We start from the raw sequence: 17,864 nt of genomic DNA, 5'->3' as shown, positions 1-17,864 counted from the left end.
TAAAAATACACTTATATTTAAGCAATATTCTTAACAAAAATAAGTCTGAATATCTAATACAGGGTTGCTTCTCAAGTATCTCAAATAAATCTTATATCTTATTTTTAAATTAATCTTATTTTTAAAATAATTTGCATTCTCCAATTTCTGAATGGACAAATGCAAAATAAAGATAATGTGTGCACAAATCCTTTGTTAATATTTTGTTGTCTGAGGACAGGTGTCTTTGGGGATAGTGAGCAATAATTTATTCCAAAAATATGAAGAAATATGAAATTGTGCATATGAAATATTCTAGTGATAACATCTGTAGAAATGTCAAAACTAATGGCAGGTAACATTGAGATGTTTTGTTCCATGTCTCGTATTAGCATCCTGCTATTTCACGACTCCTTCAGAATTGACTTTGCTTACTTTTCATGTCATCCAGGTCAGCGCTGGCAAGCATCTGCGCCTCTGCTTCGTCTGTAGGTACTTTCTGGTAGACCGCAGTCTCCATGGCTGTCATGCTGCCAATGCAGATGCGTTCTCGTAGGTCGTAGCTTGTTCGCTGGGCTCCAGCCAGCCGGTGGACGGGCTTCCTGCGAAACCAGCCTCGTGTCGTCATACCGGCAGGTTCTGGAGAAGCGCTAAACCTGTAAAAGAAACCTACAGATGAACACTGCCTTAAAAAACGATAGGCCCTATACAACAGGGGCATGTGGCGCTAGGCGCGACCCGATTATTTTTTTGCTAGTTTCAGCCTGACGCAGTTATCATTTTCACGTCCTGCATCCTGTTGTTTAAATAGCAAATGCATTTGCACCCATCTGTTCGCCCATGGGCGCGCTGGTCTGAAAACGAGGTGTGTTCAGGCGCATTGTTGGCGCTTTGCTATTTTGAGGCAACTGAAAACGACGGTGCCATTGACCAACAAAAACCTGCTCTAAAGTCAATAGCGCAGTATTTTTGTGTTATTTAAAGAGCGCGTCAGTAATGCTGCCTTCACATGCTATCGGAATTATTGTAAATACGAGTTTGCTAGGAAAAAAGAGCACATGAACGCCCTCTGATGTCGTGTTTACCACTGGGAAGTTGGGAAATAATTTTGATACCCAAATTCCAGAGATGGGCGTGCCATACACTTTAAACAGAACTACTGCTGTGTCAGGTATGATTTATTTGTTTTTTCCCCCACACCAGCTAGATACATATACGAGTAACCATTTGAAGCATATTGTATGTTTTATACACAGCAAAAATAGCTTACATTTGACTGAAATTACAGAATCGCAGAAAGAGGACTATCTGATAGCATCGTAAATGTTTATATGGTTGTCAGTGCATGTGACACTACACATAATGTTGGTTTTAATACGATTTTCCCAATAAATAGGCAAGAATAAACCTGGTGTCCTCCATTATTCCTGTTCATTCCGACAACAAAGCACTTGAATGCAACAAGCTCGTAATCACGACTTCTGAAGTGGGAAATATAACATTTCCGAAAGCACGTGAAGGCATCATAATATGCGCCTGTAGGCAGGTGCACAACACACGTACACACTGCTTATTACACACACAGGGATGCGCAGCAGCACAGAAAATTTTTTAAATATTAAAAATAAAAGGATTCCTCTCTGGAGAAGAGTTCAGTCTTTCCACTTGCAAATTCCGCCATGTAAATAGTGAACCTGCCATGCTGCAACGCAATTGGCTTTTAAAGGCGGCATGAAATAAAATGTTACAATTCATATTTTTATATTTAATATTGTAGTGTTTACTATAACTGATTTATCTGTGCACTTCATTATTTTTTTTAAAATAATTTACCCTTATAATCTTTAATCAAATATGTTAACTTTCCCTCCCCCATCGAAATGACCTCTCTTCTCTCCCGGTCATGTGCTATGGCGCGAGAGCGGGGTTATCGCCCCGTCTTGTTTCTGCACCGCCTCTCAGAAACCTGTCACTGATCAGCAATATGGTGGTTAGGTGCGTTTTTCTCGGTGTACACAATACCTTCTTCAAGAAGGACTTGAGGCAAAAAGAGAGAAATATATGAGAAATAAAAGCTTTTTTATGTAAAAATTTCTCAATATAGTCGGACGAACAGCTTGTCGTGACGGTTCGCACTTAGGAATGCAGTGTGTGTGAACGCGCTTACGGCGCGCCCCCTTATAAGGGAGTGCTGAGAAAAAAGTTTTACAGAAATAAAGCCATAAAAGGCTTAAAATAAGTGAAATCTGTAGCATAAACCAGCGAAAAGTGAGGAAATATGCTCAGTAACATATGTAGAAAAGATTTAGAGAGAAAATACATTTATTTAAGAGATAGATCGAGTTTTTCTCCACAACTGAGTGCAAACTTCAAATCTGCCTCCCGTTTGTTAGCAACGCCCAACGCCCAACTTCCAACGATCCCCAACGAACTAATTCCCGAAGGACGAAATCAAGCCTCGCCCTACATTTTTTCTAATTTCAGAAGCCGTTTCACTCGGACATTCGTCACAATAAGGAGAAGGACGATCTCAACTTCCGTTTCATGCCGACTTTAAAGGGAATGGGAGATGAGACTCTGATTGGTTTATTGCACATTACGCCCAAAACACACCCATGACTCATTAAAGGGGTACTTCAGCGCTGGGAAGATGAATGTGTATTTAAACTGGGTCATTTATGTAGTAGAAATGTGAAATTATTTTTGAATTTGGTGCCTTCTACACTGAGAAAAGACAGAAAATTTATTTTTGTCTCATGTGGATGAAAGAAAACTCCCAGAATGCACTTACTTCACTGCCATATGAGGCCACTCGCTACACCGCCCCCACCCTCTTTTTGATATTCATAATAATAATACAATAATTTTGTTCAGTTAGAGAATAAACACTACAATTAAAAACTGAACGTGTCTTTTCAATAAAGTGTGAGTGAGCCGAACGAAAGTCACGGCACAAACGCAGCAGGAGTCAGATTTCATTCAGCACGTGAGCGAAGTAAGAGCTGAGTAGAGCTGAGGTAAGCGCGGCTGTCATTCTGCGCGTGTCCAGTCTGGCGCGTTTACAGATCGCATATGGAAGCAACTTTCATAGGAATTCATTGAAAAGTTAAAACGCTTACTTTGCTCCGCACCACTCCGTTATTAATGCCCGATCAGAGCGGCCATGCGCATTTACATTCTGTGAGTGAGATCCCACCCCTCTGGGCGGGTTGATAACATGCGGAACAGCTCCCTCTACTGGCTGTAGTTTTTAGCCTCTGGTCAAAAAATCCTCAGATGACGCAAAATTACGATATTTGCGTCATCGGAGGATTTTTTCCAGAAATAAAATGCATAATTCTCTCGTTTCAGTGGGATATGAGGGGGGAAATAACCATAATTTGAATATACTACCGGGTTTCTACTGATACAAAGCTTAATGCTAAATCGCTGAAGTAACCCTTTAAGATGTTAGGTACAACCCTTTTGGAGCATTCGGTGGGCGCGCACCATTTTTCCCTTTGTTAAACTAGCAAAAGTGGATTTGGACACGCCCTAAGTGCACCTGCGCCATGCACTTAGATCGTTAAAATAGGGCCCTATGTTTTTTGACTTATGTTTCTTGTTCATAGTTATTAGCTGGATGACATGAACAGGACTGTATTGATAATAGAGTGAAATATGTCCATGCTTATAGGTGGCTGGGTTAACATGCTGAAAAGAATTTAAGAATTTTTTTAAAGTAAAATATTTTGTTTAAATCCTTAAATCTAGCTTTTGATTTAATGGGCAAATACACTCATTACACAGTTTAAAAATCCAAGCTGCATCAACAGCAGCATCATCAACTATAAATTTGTCAAACTGAGAATGAAATGCAGCATGATTAATATGTCAATTTAACAAACAAGTAAACAAACAAAAACGCCACTAAATCTGTAATGATTTAATGCTGGCCATATATCCCAATCAGTGTGTTGTACATAAATTATACATCAAAAGAAATGAGTAAAAAAATATCCATCACAAAATGACCCAAGTTCGATTAAACTCACTAAAGTAACATTGTGCATCATGTTGGATTGCATTTTCATTCATGTAATTAAAGTCAGAGACCCAGACAAATATACAATCAAACTTAAATTAAATAAGGCAGGTCATGCTATAAATACTTGCCTAATGATGTTTTACTTGTATAATTTCCTTAACCAAATATGCATATGCTGCAAGAAGCAGGTTAGCCAGCAGAGGGCAATAAAATACAACCTTTCCCGCTCACTCTTAAGCTGTCATCTCATTTTCACAGCGTCACGTTGTATAATAAAAGTTGCATGATGCACTTTCCATTGAAAGCACGTCCAAAAGTAACTGCATTCAAATGGAGTGAACTTGCATTAATGTCTTTAATGTGTTGTGTATTGTGCATTTCTCTGCATATGGAGCTCTGATCTAAATAACATGCATGCAATTGATTGCTCACAATGATTATTTCTGACATATCTTTGAATAAATTTGATGGATACACTTCTCATACAGGTGTGGAATGACACGAGGGTGAGTAAATGATGTGTACTGTATTTCAACTATTTTTTTACTCATAAGTGTCCTCTGTTCTTTAGATCTATCCTCATTTATTAGTGAAATACCTGTTGGAAATCTCTTCCGGTCGTTCTTGTGCTTCCTGCTGCTCCTCCATTCCGGCGGGGGTGGGTGGGGTCTCCTCACTGCTCGGGGGTCTCTCGTTCTCCATATGAAAGCTGGTGAGAGAGAGGTCTGCCGTCAGGTCCTCCTCACTTCCCAAACTGAGCTGTAAGATCACAACATCTGTTAGCATCTCCCTATTATCCCATCCAATCTTTCACACATACACTATATTGCCAAAAGTTTTGGGACGCCTGCCTTTACATGCACGTGAACTTTAATGACATCCCATTCTAAATCCGTAGGGTTTTTTTCGCAGTCTCCGCTCTAATTCATCCCAAAGTTGTTCAATCGGGTTGAGGTCTGGACTCTAGGCAGGCCAGACAAGTTCCTCCACACCGAACTCGCTCATCCATGTCTTTATGGACCTTGCTTTGTGCACTGGTGTGCAGTCATGTTGGAACAGGAAGGGGACATCCCCAAACTGTTCCCACAAAGTTGGGAGCATGAAATTGTCCAAAATGTCTTGGTATGCTGAAGCATTAAGAGTTCCTTTCACTGTAGCTATTGACTCTGCATAAAGTTGGCGACTTCTGGGCACTGTGCACCTCAGCATTCGCTGACCCCGCTCTACCACTTCGTAGCTGAGTTGCTGTTGTTCCCAATTGCTTCCACATTGTTATAATACCACTAAAAGTTGATTGTGGAATATTTAGTACACTCTAAAAAAAGTCTCGTAACCATAAGGGAACCTTTTTTAGTGCTATATAGCACCAATTTTGGTGCTTCAGTGGTTCTTCAGAGGTGCTATATAGCACCTTAGTCAAAGAACCGGTGAAGAACCTCTGAAGAACCGCTGAAGAACCACTGAAGCACCAAAAATGGTGCTATATAGTACTAAAAAAGGTTCCCCTATGATTACGAGCCAAGAACTATTTTTGGTGCCATATAGAACCTTTTTTTTTTTTAGAGTGTAGTGAGGAAATTTCACAAATGGACACGGTATCATGCTTGAATTCACTGAGCTCCTGAGAGCGACCCATTCTTTCACAAATGTTTGTAGAAGCATCTGCATGACTAGTGCTTGATTTTATACACCTGTGGCCATGGAAGGGATTGGAACACCTGAATTCAATGATTTGGAGGGGTGTCCCAATACTTTTGGCAATATAGTGTATATCCCAACATATACAGTAGTGCAGAAAGCATCTGTGCTAAAAGCTATATACTGTACTACAGCATAGTATTCTTAATAGTATGTAACTGATTGCAATGACAAACTCTTCAAGCAATAGCACTCTACATTGTTGTCATATGACCTCATTATAATATATGTATAATGTTGCATGCTTAGTTGTGTAAGTGCTGTCTAGGTGGTTATCTTATGCCATTATACTCATCTAGTAAATGCATCTTGATTTAAGAGCTTTTAGATATTTGGACTGGAAACAAGACACAAATACTATGTAATGAAACCATTTTTGCAGTGTTTAATTTAAACTACCTTTTTCCACATAATTTTCAATTGCACATAGCCTTCATAGATACATTACAGTAACTTTTTGTTTTAATTTCCTTCAAATTAGTTTGGAGGACAATGTTGGGCAGAATGTGCCATAAGAATTTTGTAAAAAAAAAAAAAAAAAAATTAAATGAGTGAATTAATATTTTAATTAAAATTATTATTTTTTCAATACTTAATTATTTTTGGATTAATCAAATAAATAATTAACAGATTAATTGATTATCAAACTAATCATTAGTGGGTATATATATATATATATATTTCAATCTACAAACATAATAGTACTGTAACTTCACGTTACCTGTGGCAGCTCTTCAGATGGCTCAGTAGGCGTGGCTGCTTGGCACTGGCCCTCTGTCTCAGACTCCGCCTCCTCCTCATCCACCTCATGAATAGTGGGTGTAACATCAGACGGGGGCATGGACGTCTTCTTTTTCTTCCTCTTTTTCTTTCGCCGGCGGTCCATACTGAGCACCCTCTTGCGGAAACGCTGCGGGGGGAGGTGGGTGGACAGGGGGTGGTGGGTGTGGTGGAAGGTGTGTCGGTGATCTGTGCATAAAGAGAGAGAGAGAGAGCTTAAGAGATGATTGCAAGGGATGATGACAGATGCAAAAGAGAGAGACTGAGGAGTGATACGAGAGACTAGCACAGGTCAATGATTCAGTTCATTGTCACTATACAAACACATTTGACCACAGAATGCCACCATTGATCAAACCATCAATCAGAATCAAGTATTCCAGAGAGCCATGTAATAAGCAATGATAAGGTCTTTTAAAAGGTCACAGATACTTAAGCTGCCATAACATCCCCATTAGTTAGTTCCTCTCACTCAAACTTCTCTGAGGCTTAAATCATGCATGTTACATTTAGAATGTACATAAAATAAACAAGTACTAAATTAGATGTGCAGACTTATTTCAGTAGTAATACACTACCGATCAAAAGATTAAGGGGGTTATTTTTTGTTCAAAAGTGACAGTAAAGACATTTAGATTGTAATTTCAAATAAATGCTTAATTTGCTGCTCACAAGAATCCTGAAAAAAATATGTATCATGGTTTCCACAAAAATATAAAGTGTTTTCAACATTGATAATAATAAGAAATGTTTCTTGAGCACCAAATTAGCATATTAGAATGATTTCTGAAGGGTCATGTGACACTGAAGACTGGAGTAAATATGCAGAAAATGTAGCTTTGACATCACAGGAATAAATTACTTTTAATATAATACATTAAAATAGAACAATATGGAAGCTTCTTTCTGCCAAAGAATAAAAAATAATTTGGTAATTGCGAATTTGTAACTCACAATTCTGACTTTTTTCCCTCAGAATTGCATGATATAAAGTCACAATTGTGAGTTATAAAGTCAGAATTGTCAGTCTTTTTTTCCGCACAATTGGACTTTATAATGCGCAATTGTGAGGAAAAAAGTTAGAATTTCTCTCAGAACTGCAACTTTATATCACGCAATTCTGAGGAAAAAAGTCAGAATTGTGAGCTAAAAACTGCGACTATCTTTGTTTTTTTTTATTCTGTGGCGGAAACAAGCTTTCATAGAAAACAGTTATTTTAAATTGTAGCTAATATTTCACAATCACTGTTTTTGTTAAATAAATGCAGCCTTGGTGAGCATAAGGGAACTTTTGAATGGTAGTGTATCTGTTTGTCGGCTTTTGAAGCAGGTCGGCGGAGCGCGCATGTAAGTTTTGAACATATTCTTTAGTCCTGTTGCACGACTCTAGTAGCTTGATTCTCCTACTAATATTTTATTTCGTTGTGTGTGATTTTTAGCCTTGTATTACTGCCATAGCCAATTGCAAAATTGCATTTGAATAAGATAATCTGACGTTGGTATTACCGAGACAGCTTTGCACTTAAGTTGCCTAGATCCAGGCATAAATTGGTTTTGATTTAAAGACATTCACGGCCTATCATCTGTGCGTTGAACTGCAATTATCAGAGGCAGCTGAGCTCACTCAGCAACGAATAGGTTCTATTTAAGGAGCGTTCCATAGCTGGCGCGGAAGCATCAGCGGAAGCGTTCAGCGCGCGTTTCAGCCTCCGCGTGTGAAGACCGAGGCGGGTAAAGACATCTGTATTCGACTCTTCCTCTGCGCGACTCCTCCGAGGCAGGGATTCCGATAAGGCACCAAGCTATCTCCTTCTTCTCCCTTCATCTTTTTTTCCTTCCTCTCTCTAACCATGTGCGTCCACTCCATCCCCGTTATCTCGCAACCACGACCCACTATTACACGTAGACGTAGACGGCACCGTAACACTGCTAATCTACTTCCTGTTCCCTCCTCCTCTAATGCCTCTCCGTCTCTTTCTTTTTCTGTGGGGCTATGGAATTGCCAGTCAGCTGTCAATAAAGCTGACTTCATTCCTGCCTTTGCCACTCAATCCACCCTCAAAATCCTGGCCTTGACTGAGACCTGGATCCGTCCAGAAGACTCAGCAACACCTGCTGCTCTCTCTAATAACTTCTCTTTCTCCCACACCCCTCGCAAGACTGGGAGGGGTGGGGGCACGGGTCTTCTCATTTCTAACAATTGGAAATACTCATCTCACAATGCTCTTTGCAAAAACAACACATTTGAATATCATGCTATAACGCTTTCAACGCCCATTAAAATGCATATTGTAGTCATTTACCGCCCCCCAGGTCCACTGACCACCTTTGTTGATGAGCTAGATGTTCTGCTGTCCTCATTTCCAGAGGATGGCTGCCCACTCATAGTACTCGGCGACTTCAACATTCACCTGGACAAATCTTATGCTTCGGATAGCTAAAGCTGAGTCCAAATCCTCAGTCCTTGTCCTCCTTGATCTATCTGCTGCCTTTGACACGGTAAATCATCAAATTCTTCTGTCCACCCTCTCATCACTGGGCATCACAGGGACTCCGCTCCATTGGTTTGAATCTTATCTCACAGGTAGGTCCTTCAAGGTTGCCTGGAGAGGAGAGGAATCCCAAGCGCATCAACTGACCACGGGGGTTCCTCAGGGCTCAGTGCTTGGACCTCTCCTTTTCTCCATTTACACTACTTCATTAGGTCCCATCATACAGGCACATGGCTTCTCATATCACTGCTATGCTGATGACACTCAGCTCTACCTTTCATTCCAACCAGACGACCCCACAGTAGCTGCACGAATCTCCAGCTGTCTGGCTGACATCTCTGCATGGATGAGTAAAAATCACCTACAGCTCAACCTGGCAAAGACTGAGTTCCTCATCTTTCCCGCCAGTCCCACTATGCAACATGACTTCACCATCCAGCTAGGTGCATCCCTGATCTCCCCTTCAAAATCAGTCAGAAATCTTGGAGTTACATTTGATGACCAGTTGTCCTTCAGAGATCACATTGCTAAGATAGCTCGCTCTTGCAGGTTTGCGCTCTACAACATCAGGAAGATCAGACCGTTCCTAACAGAACACGCAACACAGCTTCTTGTCCAGGCCCTGGTTATTTCTAGACTTGACTACTGCAATGCGCTTCTGGCTGGACTCCCCTCTTGTGCGATCCAAACACTTCGAATGATCCAGAATGCAGCGGCACGTCTGGTCTTCAACGAGCCCAAAAGGACCCACGTCACACCACTCTTCATCTCTCTGCACTGGCTACCACTCGCTGCTCGCATCAAGTTTAAGTCGCTGACGCTTGCCTACAGAGCCACCACGCACTCAGCTCCTGCATACTTTGACTCGATTCTACGTCATCACACCCCCACCAGAAGCCTTCGTTCAGCTAAGGAGCGAAGGCTTGTGGTACCATCACAGAGAGGCAAAAAATCCCTCTCCAGAACATTTTCATTCAACGTTCCCAGCTGGTGGAATGATCTGCCCACCGCCATCCGAAATGCGGATTCATTGACAACATTCAAAAGTCAACTAAAAACTCATCTCTTCCGTGAGCACTTAACCTCCTAAAAAAAAAAAAAAAAACTTTCCTTTCCTCTTTCCCGCCCTACTCTAGCCTGTGCTACACTGAGAAATGTACACGGACCAAGTATTTCAGGCACTTGCTGCGCTCACTCGACTCTTCACGACCAATCGCTTATTGTACCCCCAAGTTGTAAGTCGCTTTGGATAAAAGCGTCTGCTAAATGCATAAATGTAAATGTAAATGTAAATGTAAATGTTTGTCAACCAATGGAAGACCAATGGAAGTGTAGGGCTGAATCCGAAATCCTGAATCAGGGCATTATTTGAAGGGCCAGCCATTTGTAGTGGTAGTTGAAACCATAGTGGACGTTATTGAGTGCACTCATTCAATCCCACATTGCACCGCAATAACGAGTGTACAGCCGATGTACACTTAACAGCTGTCTGATTTCACACACTCATTTTCATTCACTTCTTTAAGTGAACTATATTAGTGGACTAACGTAGGGAAAAGTAAATGAGGGTTTAGGGGGCGATTTCGGTGTTCTAGATACCTTTTTTGATCTGGGGAATTACATGTGAGGAATTACAGAATGAGAGGTTGGAGGGGAGGGAGGGGTGGAAAAGTATGACGGATTTGTGATATCAGTCGAAGTCACTTCAGAAAAAGTCGCTTCAGAAGCAGAGCATGTTTTTGTTGAACGATCACAAAGACAAACAGTTTTTTTCTTTGGAACAACACTGATGAATCGTGGACAATAAGATCCGTCTAGTTCATCTTTACATTAAAAAAAACGATGGAAAAGCAGTGCAGAAAATGCGTTCTCTGTAAACGGCTTGGTTACGGTTTTGACGTAGCCAAGATCTTCGCAGTGAGCTTCTATATTTCTGCAATGTTTTGAATGAACAACGCAGTAGCGCCGCATTAAGTGGTTTAGAAAAACATTAAAACGCATTAACTCTAAGCCCAAAGTATACTTCGGCCATCCACATTCCGTGGCAGTCCGCGCACTGTCCGTGTGATGTCATTTTCGTCATCAGGATGGTCCACGGATGTCTGCACACCCGTGTACGTTGCGTGTACAACAGCGCAATGTGCGAGTGACTTGAGCGCTTGAAAACAAAAGTCTACTAGATCTAGACGCGTCTTTCCGTGCTCATGACCAAAGGAGTATACTCCTGAAAGGCATATATGCTCAACTGTGCAAGAGAAAATTACGTATACCCGGGCCTTTACATCATCATCATCGCATCTCATGCGCCACTGATAAGCTGCCTGATGCACACCTAAAATTCAAATGCACCGTTTTTGCATTCAAATGATATTCTAATTATAATTTGACATCCCTAACGGAGAGGTTACTGTGTGATTTGTCCTGTGTTCAGGGTGCCTCTGGGCTCTGCTGTGAATGAATCACAGGCAAGTTTACACCTCCCACTACTGTCGCCACATGTAGAAGGAAATGTAGGCCCTGATTTATCAGGGTCCGGAAAGCGACTGGCACAGATGCAGCCCCACAGGAGGCCAGGGAGTGTGAGAGAGCAGTTAAAAAGTCTTCTCTGTACTTCTGAACTGCCATGTTCTGTACACCTTCTACAGAATTACGTTTCTAAACATGGAATCTTCTCTGACACTTTGAGAACATTTTAAGGGTATGTTAACACAACAACAATGTACTAAAAACGGAAAAGTTTTCAAAATGATCCCCATTCACACGGATCCACGAAAGTGACTAAAAACGTCACTGTTTTCACAAATTCACGTTCTGAATTTTCATTTTCAAAAGTTAGCATTTTCAGGTACCCAAAACGCCGTTGTCATGTAAATCAATGGCCAAAATGCATAAAAAGTAGGGCTGCCACTAACGACTATTTTTATATTGATTAATCTGTCGACTAATTTATCGATTAATCTATTGACTAATTTTCAGCAATTTTACTTAAAACATTAACTTGCAACGTTGGCATTCAGTAGTGTACTATAAAATAGTATAAATGTAAACAAGCCCTTGACAAAATGTAAAACTAAAAGAGTTAAAATGCACAAAATTTGTACACCAACATAACAAAAAAAAGAGAATATCAGCAAATACTTTTTTATTTACAATAGTGTTGTCACGATACCAAAATTATGACTTCGAAATGATACCAGACTAAAATACCTCAATAATGATACTGAATCAATACCATGGCAAAAAACTGTAAAAGTAATTGAATAATATGACAGAACTTACTTTTCATTGTTTTATGGGTTAAAAAACCCTAAAAACTCACTTGGCTGACATGTTCCTGCCCTGCTTCACACAGAATATTAGGTCCGGCCCTTTAAGAGCTGCACGGACCAAATTCATTGTAACACCCGATTTCTCATTCAACTCTGTATACGTTCACTAAAGACATATCCTACTGCGTTTATATCCCGAATACTCACCAGGACATGCATTTTTACAGATTTTTTACTATTCAAACCCAATAATCCGTCAAACTGTCGTCACGATCTGTCTGAGTGAAAGGCGTGTGTGCGGCTGCGCGCGCTTCAGATCAGAGTCCGGCAGCGAACACGTCCCGGCCGCGCCGCACTTTTCAGTTGGGTTCTATTGCAAAAAAAAATTCTATTGCAAATATATTGCGCGTATATACAGTATTTGACTGTTCTACATCCATTGTTTAGTGAACGTGGAAGCAGAGCTCACACACACGTCCTCACTCCTGCTGTCACACGTTGACGCAAATTAAGAAATACTGCTCTTATTAGAGCGCTGTCATTTTTAAAGTACCAGTACTAATACAATTTCATATGGTACCCAACTTACCCAGTCGACTAAAAATTTTGACGTTGACTAATTAACAGCGTCGACGCAGTCGATTGTATGGACCAATCGCGACAGGCCTAATAAAAAGTTTTACATTTTTAGTTAAAAATGGTTAATGTGTAAACGGCCCATCAAGTTTAAAATCCGGGAATCCTGGGAATCCGGTCACAAGTAGTCAGCGCTAAATGCAGCTCTAGACACTGCCATACAAAAAGATACAAAAATGCATCTTGTCAAAACTGATTGGGACTCTTAGAGAGTGATCTCTCATGTGACAGACGGGTTTTGCTCATTAATGTTCAGATTCAAAGAAAATGGAGTGTGAAAATGTATATCAGATCAATCCAAATTCAATCCAAATACTTTAAAGCCAACTTCCCTCAGCATGTCAGTGTTTGCCGTAGCTATTGCTATTTGTTTTAGCAGCAGAATAGATCAAATCCGTTGTGTAATCTGACCACTCAAACCACATTTTAAGACAGAAAGAAATGGATTTTATTGCATTTATAGAATGCTAATCTGTAATAAGAGTTTTAAGCTTAAAGGAGATGTCTAATGCTATTTTATGTATTCTGACATTTACACTGTTAAAGGGTTGGATACTCATCCTAAACACGGCCAAAGTTTCAAAAAACGAATTGGATGAATGACGGAGTATTTCTGTGCCAAATACATTCCTTCAGGATTCGAACAAGTTTCAGAAAGTTTTTTTTCAAGTATGGCCCTGAATGACGTCATTAAGGGCGGAATTCCTCGTATGGGCACTTCTCCCGGATTAGCACACACACACATCAACCAAAACGAGAGCAAGAGCACGCCCATCAACGAGCTTCATTCAGGCTACAGAAGCCACCGGCAGTGCTGTCATTTTGTTTTTAGACCACGAAAATCAACAATGTCACTAAAGAAGTTTTTGTGAGGGAAAGATAACATTTTCAGCTTCCCAAATAACCCAGTGTCAAGGAAACAGTAAATGCAGTTTGTTTTTGCGGAGTAGCAACGAAGTTCTGCAAGTGTGTTTGCAGGCGGTGAGTGAAACGGCATCAAATGTCTGTGTTTTGTTGGTAATTGATTCATCTAGATCCAAGATGGCGATGGCGTGAGTGTCTGGTGCAGACTGTCTGCTAATTATGGAATTATTTGCCTTCAACTAACTTTGTGATGAGTACTATTTTGAATTTGAAAGCCTATATTAAAAGTCTCCGCTGATTATTGATTTGAGAAAGCTCTTTCCGAGCAGTCAGCTTTGATCTGTACTAGAGCCATAATGGAGCAGACCGTGTCAAACAAATTCCTTTTGGACGCACTACAACAATTAAAATCCGAAATGGTTTCCCATTTTGATGTAAAGATGGATAATCTACAGATGAATTTAGAGACAATAAAGCTTTCCTTATCAAACCTGGGAGAACATATATCGGAGCTGGAACAAAGAGTCAGTGGCAACGAGGATAATATATCCGATCTTGGAAAGCGTATCAAAACACTTGAGAGTGAAAACGCTTACCTGTGGGACAAGGTGGATGATGCCGAGAACCGTAATAGGATTTATAACCTGCGCTTTTTTCATGTTCCCGAGTTGTCGGAGGGCAAGGACACGTGTGGATTTATTTCCAGTCTGATTCAGCAGCTTTTTGGGAAAGAAAGTTATACTACTCCCCCAGTCATTGAGAGGGCTCACCGTTCTCCAATGCATCGGACCAAAGACAGCGGTAAGCCGAGGGTGATTATGGTGAAGTATCTTAGTCTCCTTGATAGGCAAAAAATCCTCCGACTTGCCCGGGAGAAAAAACAACTAGAGTACAACGGTGATCGTATCCATATATTTCCTGACTTTAGTGCTGCTTTAATTACTTAGCAAGCGACGTCAATTCGATGACACAAAGAAACAACTCCAACAACGTAAACTGGAATACACACTGATTTACCCGGCTACCCTTAGGATTATCTTTAATGGGAAACCTCTTCTGTTCAAAACTCCAGCAGAAGCGAACTGTTTTTTACAGAGCGCTGTAAAACGTTTACTGTCTTTTCTTATTGATTTATTGTCCTTACTTCATTTGATGGAACTTGCTGCAAAATGCTGCAGACTTTCTCTGATGGCTTTGATTTGTTTTGAATTGAATTGTTTGAATTGATTATATGTGAAACAACATCACTTTATTTTTCTCTTTTGTTTTAAGTAACTTGTGCTCTAATTTGTGTTCTAAGCCCTTGTTGATAAAAAGTCGAAGCATGCTCCTTAGTTGTATGGTGTGACTTAATTTTATAATGCTACTAGAAGGGGCTTTCCTTTGTTTTTGATTATATTGGGAGCTGAAGAAGTAAATTATGTAATTACAATATTCAATATATTAGCAGTCTGTTTTTCTTTCCTCCTTTTATTTTTTTAATTTCAAATGTTCTGGACCAGGCAGTTTGTGCTTGTTTGTGCGTGTGTGTGTGTGTGTTGCTCTTCCATCCATTCATATGTCCCTCTCTCTTATCTACTTCTGAATGACTATGGTTAAAGGTTTATTAGTTATTCACTTAAATATTAGGAGTCTACCTCATAAAATTGATCTTCTTAGAGCATGGCTCTCATATAATAAACCCGCTGTTATTACTCTTTCTGAAACTTGGTTAAATAGTAATGTACATGATGATGAAATAAGTCTTGATGGCTATAATGTATAAAGAGCAGATAGAGGCAGTCGTGGTGGAGGAGTTGCTACTTATGTTTCCGCAAACCTATCTTCTGAACGTATTACTGTAAGCGTAAGCCCCGTAAACTTTGAATGTCTTTTTGTTAGAATATGTTTTCATCAAAACAAACGATTGATCATAGGAAATATATATAGACCCCCTAATTCTCTATCCGAATCAACAAATAATATCCTTAGTACTATTAATTCTTTAAATTGTTCTGATGAAATTATAGTACTTGGAGATTTTAATCGAAATTGGCTTGATAGGTCCTCGTTGAAAGAGAGGAATCAGTTTGAGAGTCTAAATCTTACTCAATTAATACGGGAACCCACCAGAGTCGAGGGGAACTCCAGGTCTCTCTTAGACTGGATTTTGGTCACACATCCCGATAGAATTGTTGATTCGGGTGTTCTATCTGATTGTTTTAGTGACCATTCAGTTATCTTTTGTACCTGGAAAATAAGGTTACCTCATTTACCACCGAAAATAATCAAGGTAAGACAATTAAAAAATATGAATAATGATGCATTCATTCAAGATTTGTTATGTATTAATTGGAACAGGATGGACTTAATTCCTTATGTTGATGATGCCTGGAATTTCTTTTATACTGAGGTATTAAAAGTTATAGATAAACATGCTCCATGGGCATCAGTCAAAGTGAAGGGTAGACATCTACCATGGATTACCAGTGATTTAATATATCTCTTCAAGCAAAGGGACAAGGCTTGGGAAAAATACCATTTAACAAAAGATCTGGCAGATTGGATTGAATATAAGCGATTAAGAAATGTTTGTACTGTTAAAACAAGAAATGCTAAATCTGACTATTATAAAAATTCATTATTAAATGATTTTTCAAATCCGAAACATTTTTGGAAAAAACTTAATTGCTTATTGAACAAATCTAATAAGAGCTCCCTTGCAAAAATTAGAATAAATAATAATATTATTAGTGATCCAACTTCTGTAGCTGACGCTTTTAATCAACATTTTTCTTCTGTTTGTAATCTACGTCCACCTGACTTCTGTTACTCCAACTTTGTAAACAGTAATGTTGCAAACAGTTCTTTCTCATTTACCACAATTATTCCTACTGAGGTACAGCAGGCAATTTCTGAAATTAAATCTGGAAGTGGAGTTGGTATAGATGATCTAGAGATAAAGTTTATTAAGATTGCCTCTCATGTTCTAGCATATCCATTATGTGATTTATTTAATTTATCTATATCTACTTGTAAAGTCCCAGTCATGTGGAAGTGTGCCAGAGTAATACCTTTATATAAAAGTGGTGATCCTCTTGATCCTAACAATTACAGACCAATCTCAATTATTAGTAATGTAGCTAAAGCATTTGAAAAAATTATATTCAAGAGATTGTTTAAATACATAAATGAGTTCTCTATTTTTTCTCCAAATCAATCAGGTTTTAGGCCCAATTTTTCAACCACTACTGCTCTTACAAAATTTGTTAATGATGTTACATCATCTTTGGACAATAATTTGTATACTGGAGCAATATTTATAGATCTAACCAAAGCGTTTGATCTGGTTGATCATTATATTCTCCTAGATAAATTAAATAACATTGGTCTCTCCGAAAAGTCCATTTTATGGTTTAATTCATATCTTCATTTCAGACGTCAGTGTGTAATTGTCAATGATTCTCTCTCTCAGTTCATGATAATGGAAAAGGGTGTTCCTCAAGGTTCTTGTTTAGGCCCTCTTTTATTTTCAATTTTTATTAATGACCTTTCTCAAATGTGCTTTGATAGTCAAATTCTCTTGTATGCTGATGATACAGTTATTTACTCTTCAAAACGTGATATTAATTTGATTCAATCCTCACTGCAATTCGATTTTAATATTATTCAAAGGTGGTTTTCGGATAACGGACTTATACTGAATAAAAGTAAATCATACAGTATGTTATTTTCCACTTGGTCTGCCCGACGTAACCAAGGTAATAGTCTATCAATTAAATTCTCAGATGGTATACTTATGGAGAATGTTGAGAAATTCAAATATTTGGGCCTTTGGCTCGATTCCAACCTCTCCTTTAGGCCTCATATTGACTCTACTATAGTGAGAAAAGTAAACTATAATTTAAGATTATTATATCGTTCAATTAATTGTTTCCCACCACTGATTAGATTAAGACTTGTAACTCAGCTATTATTTCCTATTATTGATTATGCTGACTTTGTTTATATGAGTACAACAGAATCATGCCTGAAACCCTTAAATGTTGTCAACAACAGTCTCTGTCGATTTGTGTTGAGATGCCCGTTCTTAACTCATCATTGTTATATGTATCAACAATTAAATCTTTTATCCCCTAA

At 39.2% G+C, this 17,864-nt stretch overlaps 1 protein-coding gene across 1 annotated transcript in view; it reads right to left on the bottom strand.

The window, feature by feature from the left end:
- Window positions 1–17,864, bottom strand: part of slc4a3 (solute carrier family 4 member 3) — a gene marked incomplete at its 3' end in the record, with an annotated part of 141,307 nt that overhangs the window by 70,150 nt on the left and 53,293 nt on the right. Inside the window, exons 4-6 of the mRNA XM_079822147.1 lie at window positions 6,426–6,673; window positions 4,605–4,765; window positions 415–635 (exon numbers count right to left, since the gene is read on the bottom strand). Of these exons, the coding sequence (XP_079678273.1) occupies window positions 415–635; window positions 4,605–4,765; window positions 6,426–6,673 (630 nt within the window). The remainder of the gene's footprint in view (window positions 1–414; window positions 636–4,604; window positions 4,766–6,425; window positions 6,674–17,864) is intronic.

The sequence above is a fragment of the Gobio gobio genome (assembly GCF_949357685.1).
Source record: "Gobio gobio genome assembly, chromosome: 7".
Lineage (NCBI taxonomy): Eukaryota > Metazoa > Chordata > Actinopteri > Cypriniformes > Gobionidae > Gobio > Gobio gobio.
This window is presented reverse-complemented; position numbering and strand designations above follow the sequence as displayed.